The 8948-nt window shown below is 40.4% G+C and overlaps 1 protein-coding gene across 1 annotated transcript in view; it reads right to left on the bottom strand.

The window, feature by feature from the left end:
- Positions 1 to 2874: 2874 nt before the first annotated feature.
- Positions 2875 to 8948, bottom strand: part of KCTD16 (potassium channel tetramerization domain containing 16) — a 335926-nt gene continuing 329852 nt past the window's right edge. Inside the window, exon 3 of the mRNA XM_060240536.1 lies at positions 2875 to 3426. Coding sequence (XP_060096519.1) covers positions 2975 to 3426 — 452 coding nt within the window. The 3' untranslated portion in view covers positions 2875 to 2974. The remainder of the gene's footprint in view (positions 3427 to 8948) is intronic.

Genomic DNA, 8948 nt, shown 5'->3' with positions numbered 1-8948 from the left:
TTAGAATATAACTTTGTTTTGGATTGCCCTGTAAATTTCACCTTGTTGAAGATTCACTCTGTGCATTCTAATGCTGTGATCATAAATACGCTTTTCTGGGAGTAAGGACAATTGAGCAACTTGGGACCTATTTTTGTGTAGACCTCTTTAGGCTTGCTCCCTGGATGTGTAGGAAGTGCATACTCCAGAATACTTTTTTTTTTTTTAACTGTTGAGAAATATAGTAGAAAGGATTAATTACCATATGTAACCACAAGGTTTTGCAGGATGATTAACCAACCAGTTGCTTCAAAATTTTTAGATTTAAACCAGTTTACACCTATTAATTAATCAGCATTAATCCAAGTCTTATGGTGTAAATAGACAGTTAAAATGCCACCAGTGCTAATCAGAATTTGGAAGTACAGGCTTATTTATGTCTCCGTTGTGTTATTCCACTACAATTGAAAGGTTCATGCTTTGGACCCACAGTGCCCAACTCTTTCATCTCATTACAGCAAACAGAAACATACTCAAGGCCTGTTTTCTGCTAGGCTCATTGGAATTCATCAGCAACTATTTGCTAACCATTTTTACGGTTTGACCCTGAAGCCTCATGAAATAGACCAGTGCTTGTGAACAGGAACAGAGTTATTTTCTCTAAGAACTGACTACACAGAGTCTCCATGGATCAAAGTTTAGGGTGCAGCACCTCCAGATCATATGGTGATGTTTTTACATAGACGGATACCCAATACCTCTTTCTTTCCTTACAAGTTCAGCACTAGAAAGGCTAAACTGTTTTTTCTACCGGTAGCTTTTAAAAGTCCTACTGTTTGTCCTGACAAGCAAATCTTCAGCAATTTAGTATCTTTTATAACTGTTAGTGGATATTTTTTAGAACTTCCTGTACAATTTCACACTGAACATTCTTTTTTTCCTGTTAGCATTGTTCAATATTCTGCATCCCCATACTAAACACACTAACTGAAGTCCTATTAATGGCAATAGACTCTCATAGCTGTATTCATTACTGGAAATGTTGTTTCCACAGAATAACCACTTCTTGTCTTCTAAGCAATTCAGTTTATTTGATGACCAGAAGAGACAGATTCTGTGTAAGTGCATAGTGGTCACACACCTCTTTTCTTTGTGGAGGTAAGAATGTATCTTTCCTATCCATTTCTACAAAAAAACCAAGTATCTTTCATACCTTCCACTCATTCGTGGAATATTATGGGTATGGATGCTAGTAAGTGAAGCAGCTTCCCACAAAGGGGATTTCTTGTGTGCTGAGAAGGCTGTTTCCATTAGCTGAGTGCATTTGGAGTCTTTTCAATTTTTAATTTCATTTTTCAATGCATGCAGCCTGAGTGGCATGTTGCCTGTCACTTGAACAATCAATTTCCTGCAAGTCGGAGTGCAAGATGCATCTTGTTAGGCCTATAATTTCTTCTAATTGCATCTGTGTTGAAAGGGGATAGGAATCTGCTCTCCCCATTTGCTTGGGTCAAAGTAAACTTGGCAACTGTGCCTGGCAAGCTCCCATAAATCAACAATATAGCGGTTAGATCCACCAATGCACTTACTCTACAAGAAAAGGGCATTTCCCTTTTCAATTTCTGTCTTTTATTGTAATCTTTTACCTCCTGGACCCTTGGATGTATGAGTGTCTATGGTATGATGAAGTGGCAAAGGTAGACAAGCTGTCCTGTATTACATAGAGGTACAGGAAAATAAAAGAAGCACTTCACACATGGCTAGAATTGCAACTGAACACTTTTGTTGTTGTTCCCGTTGATAGAAGATAAAGAGACAGGCAGTCTCCTGCTATTGAAAACAATGAGAATTGCCAACTTTTAAAAAGAATGTCTTGCTTCTGTGCATTTAACAGGCATGTCAAAAACCAGGAAAATGAGTCTTTTCTCAGTATTGAGTTAAATTTATTTGCCTGCTTAATTGCTGCAGGGATATCACAGCGCTAATAAAGGCAGAGAAGCAGAATCCCTACAAAAAGTTGACAATCGTAGCAACATTGCCAAGTATCTATACTTACATGCACACTCAAGTTCTTTTACAAATCACCTTTACAGAATCACCAACCTATGTTATAAGCTCCCCCATGAACAAGGAAAACCATTGAAAAGGTTGGTGCCAGAAGAGATGAGGAAAAACTCAGGTGTGAATGCACAGGAGCATATCATTTGTGCATGTCACTGTGCTAGAGTGTAGCCATTGACTTCTCAGATCTTTCAGTTAAGCTGAGAGCAGTCTGTGGTCCATAAACATTCATGATGTGCAAACAGAGAAAACAGAACAAGTTTAAAGATCCAGCTCAACCCCTGATATCAGATTAGTTCACAAACATACACACACACATACCAAGAAAAAAAGAAAGAGGAGAAAATGCTTATTCTATACCTAACTCTAAAAGGGGAAATAGATTGCAGGATGAAACAGACAAATATTTTATGTGGCACACAGACATATATACACTCTCTCCTAGTGTAAACTGGCATGACTTAAGTCTTCCCTTTAAAATCATAGGCACCTGCCCATCCCAGCCTTCCTCATTTCTTTGGATGAGCCTGCCTCATCCAAAGAAATGATAGTAAAAGAGAATTAAAAAAAAAAAAAGACATGCAGCTTAGAAAAATCACCGTCCACTACAAGCTCTGCCCAATCATATGAGATGGGTTTTTCTCCATCAGTGGTGCCGCGATTATATTGCACGTGTTTTGTTGGCTGATGAGTTTGTTCTGCCTGTAGCATTGCAAGCATTCAGCTTGTGTTGAGTCTAACAGATAGATGTTCTATTAATCCTACCACAGGGAGATAATATAACTATATATATAACTCTCTCTCTATATATATATATAGTTATATATATAATTTTGTTGTGCCCTAACAAATCATCATCATTTATTTCTTTGCCTGTGGAATCTCTTTCAGTAAATTGTAACTTAAGCTGATTTTCCTGACCCCTGCCCAACTCCTATAGATGATACTTCCGTAAGAGTTCAGATTGCCAGGGGTGTTTCCTTTCTGGAAACCTGTCTGGGATTTTGATTTTTAGGAAATCCTGGATGCATTTTTCTAATTCTTCCTCAATGGAGAGCTTTTCTTTCACTGCTTTTTTTTTACTAGAGTTGGATTCCCTAGAGCCAGAAGTTAGAGTTCGGAGCAGGTCACTTTTCCTCCGGATTTCAGACTGTTGAAGTAGCTGCACAGGGCCTTTCTTGACTGGCCGATCCAGAGTCTGTATATTGGACTGGCGGGTGACTGGGCCACAGATAACAGTCTCTTGTGGGGAGCTGGCTTCTGATTGGCTGTCACAGCTAGAGGTGGATAGTTCATTGCAGGATGTCCCGCTTTCGCCTTCTTTATCTCCTTTGCCATTTTTGCAGCAACAGTCACAGTGTGATGAAGACCATCTTGAAGGCTCACCTGAAAGAACAAAGGACATTGTAAATGTTGTAAGGTGACATTAGTATACCTCTGTCATGAATCACCAGAAAGACATGCTGTATAGCTTTCATTCATATGCTAACAGATAAGGATTACTTCCCAATTGGCATTATTGACAGAATGAATGAAGTATACAAATGAGTACTAAGGCTCTGCTAGAAAGAAAGGAAAAATCACTGGTCTTTTTAATCAGGCAGCTGGAAACATTCTGCCATTTAAAAACCCTGCTTCTGACAGCAATTCTCTGACCAGTTGCTTGCATTTAGGTTGCATGGCAATCAATACAACTTAAGTGTGCATAAGTGGATACGATATCGAAGCCTAAATATGCTCTAATTGGTTTTGTGATTCATATTTCTTTTAATGCTTAGCTGAAGATCTGCCCAAAGTAATAATCCACAACTAGGAGAAAGAACCAGAACAGATTAAGGAAAAGCCCTTCTCTCTCTGAATGAATTGCTGAGCTAATCGTGGATTTAAATGTCATTTGGAAGCATCTGTCTTCCTGTAAAACATAATTATCACATCCAACCTGTGGGGACCAAAACTATCATTCAGACGACGATAAATATCATCCAGTTTGCTGAGTAGTAACTTTATATTAGCAGCACACATGAAATCAGGACACTGTTTCCACAGATAAAAATCAAGTAAGGTGTTATTTGTTTAGTTTTACATTGAAGGCATTTCCCAACATTCTGGCGTGCCATCTGGAACATGATCAAGAAATAGGATACAGGATGAGGTTATGCAGAGAGAAGCAGCTTGATTGCTAAACTGCAGTAGTGGAGTGGCTAAGAAATTGAGCTGAGAGGTCACCAGTTCAAACCTCAATTAAACTCCCTAATCATTAGATGGCTTTCAGCAAGGCATTCTCTATCTCTCTTCTTTCTCAGAAGATCCTTACTTTAACCGAAGCATTTCTTCTTTTTTAAAGATTGCCGGTTGTGAGAAAGAGTTTTCTCGGTCTGATAACCTTGATAGACACTCCCAATCATAGGAGACAATCCTGAACTAGAAGGAAGAATGATAAGGTAATGTCAGCTGCTTATATATACAAAGTATCTCAGCACATTCTGGGGAAAATCCCAGAAGGCTTCACCCACCAGAAGGGCCTGTGCTAGGCTTCTTTGGTGCCCTAGGCGAGCGACCCACTAATGCCCTCCCCCCCCCCAATTAAAGAACAGAATTTTAGGAAACATGAAGAGTGTCAAACTTGAAACTTTTTACATTTTTAATTTTCAAGGAGTTTTATTTATATTTTAAGCTTTTTTTAAAAAAATGTGAGATTAAGCAATAAAAATTGTGAGAATAAGTAAATTTTTTAAAAATAGAACATTTTTTTTAAAGAATATAGTCAAGGGTAGTGAAGTCTGGTTGTATACCAGTTGAAAAAACTGAGATAAGTTTCTTAAACAAGCACATGATATGAAGTTGAGCCAGCACTGAGAGGAGGAGAAGGCCAGACCGGGGGAAAGGACAGAATAAGTGCAATATTTCAAGATCAAGTATTACATTTCATTACTTCTTGGCTTTTTGGCTAAGATCAAATGTAGTGTGAAGTATTAAATTTCCAGACCTACAAACTTGGATTGCAGCATATCCAAGTCCAAAAGACACAGCTGCACAGTTCCAAATCAAATAAACCAGAATGATTCACAAACCATGCACACAGTTCCGTTTGCTCACAGAAAACTATTTGATAGGAAACTTTCGATCCTTGCCATCCCATAATGAAACCAAACTTGACTTCAGACCCCCAGTCACCTTTGCTAACTCACAAACCAGATGGCTCCAGCAAGCAGGCCTGCTATCTTAATATGTATTTCAGTGCATTCTCACAAAAAACTTTCGCAATATCATATATGGACACAAGAATGATCACTTGAAGAATGCATTTAAAGTTGCTGTCTTTCCATCTCTCCCTCCCTTCCCATCTATTTGCCTTCCTGCCTGCCTCCCTGTCTTTCAGCTCTCAAACATCTAACATTCATGTCTTAGGGTTCTCCACATCTGACGTTTATTCTGTGTGGCTCCTACATTAAGCAAGTTTGACCACCCTGCTCTTGCCCAGGAAAGTTTATGCTGGGATACATTCTGATTAGTCTTCAAAATGCCACAAGTCTCCTGTTTATTTTTGCTGCTGTAGACCAATTTATTAACTTTATTTAGATCCCATCCTTTTCCCTACTGGGGACCCAAAGTGACTTACATTGTTGTCTCCTCCACCTTATCCTGACAATGACCCTGTGAGGTAGGACAGGCAGACCTATGGTCACCCAGCAAGCTAGTTATTAGAAGTATGCACTGCAGTGTGCTTTGCTTTAAAAGCAATGTTATGCTTCCCTGCTTTCCCAGGCAGGCAATGGCAAACCACCTCTGAATGTCTCTTGCCTTGAAAACCATAGAGGTCATCATAAGCGCTCCTGCCTGCTTTCAGCAAACATCTCCAAGCATGCTGCTGTTGCACTTCGCTAACAAGGGGGAGGGGGTAATAATCTTTATCTCGTAACAAAAAAAATAAAAAAATAACTCACAGTCTCTCTCTCTCTCACTCACACACACACAGAAATACCCTAGCCTTCAGCAGACTTCTGCTAGGGATGGTTCCTGGTTTGTGGAGCGGCTGGAGCGAAGGAGACACAGCGGCTGCAAGCAGCAGCAGAGCCTGAAGAGTAGGAGTCTGCTCACCCCCACATCGCACAAAAAGCGAGGCAAGCGCCACAAGGACTGTCTCGCTGTCTCTGACTGGCTCTCCTGCTCTCTGTCTGGGACCGGCTTGCTAAGCTGCATCTTGCTTTCACTGATAGACAGTGGTTCATTGCCCAACTAAATGGAGCTTAGGATGGAGGGCTGGAAAATCACCTTTTCCTGGGGGGGGGGGGGGGAGGCAAGGTTAGGAAGGCAGCTGAAGGCCTCCAAGCGGGAACAGGAATTAAAGGTTCCACTTAGGCTGATTCCGCATTAGCCTTGGATCCAGCCTCGGTGCTTTGTTTCCCCCAGGGCAGACGTTGGTTTCCGCATTTCTTGACCCAGAGCAGCAGTTTGATCCACCTTTAAAGCGGTGTCACCCCACATCTAGATGATTGTCATTTTGCGAGAAGTTTATTTTTGATGCCGTTTTGGGGCTCGAAATTTATGTGCGGAACTCACGCCAATGCGCTGTCAAACTTCTCGCATCCACATAACTCCATGCCCGTGATTCCACCCAGTTATTTCGTCATACTTCCATAATTTTACTCCCTTTGAAAATTATCCAATATTTTCCTGAAATAAAGTAATTTTTTTAAACAAATCACGTTTCGCTCGTTACAACGCGAAAAATATATAATGATGTGACACGATTTTCTTTTACTGAATACATCCCTTGCTTCCACCCACCCCCACTCTTTATGGTATTCCACGTGATTTTGATGATGTGTCATTGCATTGTGATTACTTTCTTCCCCTCTCCGATTAAAATCACTCTTATTATAATTTTTTTTCCAAATAAGAACGTTACAATGCAACTAAATAAATAGCGATGTTATGGGAACTACTTTAAAGATGCACGATTGCCACCTTTATTGATTCTCCCCCCCCCTCCCGGTATGGCCTCAAACGGAAATGGGAATTTGATTATGTTTATAGGTTGAGTAAATTATCTCCTTCCAACCCTCTGCTGATGGGATGCGGACATTATTAGGGGAAATTCGGTTGGGGAAACTTTCTTCCTTAACCTCTCAGCATAAATCTCCCTCCCGCCCCCTTCATGCATCTGTTTGTAATTTGTTATAGTTTTTAATGGAAAACTGCATGCTTAACATTCAGTATGTGTGGATAAAAATGGTGGATCGCCAACTCAGATTTCCCAGGGTTTAGATAACCTGCCAATGGCAGGGTGAAAGGAAAACACGCGACTTTGCTAGTATTATGCCTCTGGCATTACATTGTAATGCAAACAAAGACGATCGCGTTGTAACATGAACACGCATGCGTATTAAAAAAAAAAAAGGGAAATGTATGCTTGAGTGAGGAGGGAGGGGGAAATTGCTCCGATTGTGGGGGAAACTCTGGGAGCAGCAGTAATGTGGAATCAGAACACATGGAACAGATTGGGAATTTAATCCAGGAGAAATCCTTGGGAAATCACACCCACATGGAACAACTCCGGAGCGAAAGGGAGGCAAATGCCAAATGCGGAATCAGCCTTATGCTGCTCAGTAGCAGAGTCTCTTCCCCAACCATGTGCCCAATGAGAAGCTATTCTTAAAGCCTATGAATGCTTGCCAATTTTCTCTTTTTATATGCTAGCAATCTGCTATCCCTAAATAGGGCCTAACTGGTCTCTAATTGCCAGGTCTAATTGTTTAGCACCCAGCCTTAATAAAGAATGTAGAGCAGACGAAATTTAAAAAATAATATTTTTTGCCTAAACTGACCTGAAAGGAACCCCAACAAATCCTGATCATCTCCACAATAGTCAGTTAATTCTGCATTATTCACCATAGACCAATGTGGCAAACAGCCTGTGGCCAGGTGATGAAACAGATTTAAGTAATCACTGCTAGCCTCCCTGATGCCATATGAAACCCCTGGTCTGAATCTGTCCTCCCAGAAATTTGTACTCCATTTCCCATGAGGAAAAATGTCCTCTGCTTCAATGGGACAAGCCTCCTCTTACCAATAAAGCTGATGTTCATAAACATTACTATGGATAAGAAGTTCTGGCCTATGAAGTTTTTCTTGGGATATCTGGGGTTTCTTGCTACCTATTTGCGAGGGTTACCAGCCCCGGGTCAGAAAATACCTTGAGATTTTGGGGATGGAGCCTTAGGAAGGATAGGTTTGGGAACGGGATGGACTTCAATGAGGTATAATGCTATAGAGTCCAACCTCAAGGCAGCCATTTTCTCCAAGTAACCCAATCTCTGTTGCCCAGAGATCAGTTGTAATAGCAGGAGATTCCCAGCGACTACTGGGAGGTTAATGCCAAAAATATCTGCTCACCAGTGCTCTGCATCAGTCTATAAGGAATGGACTTTACCTAAAGAAGCGATTGGAGCTAAGATATTCATATGAACATTGGGAGCAAGAAAAAGTGATCTTGGTTTAGCTCCTTTCATGCAAACTTGGGCTGTAGAACTTTTAAAGAGCCCGAGCCAGCATGGAATCCCAAAACAGTAGATATTGTAAATGGATATAAATGATCATTAAACTGTATTTTGGATGATACTTGTTAATTTTGAATATGTATGTGGTAGTATTTTTCACTTTAATTAATTGTAGTAAATAGTGGTGGTCATTTTAAACCACTTTTCTTCTCTGATTTTTCCAGTCTTCCACACTCCCAGCCATGAAGCATTATTAATTTTTTTTCTTTTGGAGACTTCTCTATGTAACTTCTTTATCTGTTAGCTACTTGTAGCCCAAGAAAAGTTCCTATTCTGTCTTTTCCCTATGAGGAAAGCCAAGCCGTGTGTGTGCACGTGTGCAGGGGGAATAGAAAAAAAAAAATGATT

Source organism: Heteronotia binoei, chromosome 5 (assembly GCF_032191835.1).
Source record: "Heteronotia binoei isolate CCM8104 ecotype False Entrance Well chromosome 5, APGP_CSIRO_Hbin_v1, whole genome shotgun sequence".
Classification (NCBI taxonomy): domain Eukaryota; kingdom Metazoa; phylum Chordata; class Lepidosauria; order Squamata; family Gekkonidae; genus Heteronotia; species Heteronotia binoei.
Note: the sequence above shows the minus strand (reverse complement) of the source record. Positions and strands in the feature narration are given on the sequence as shown.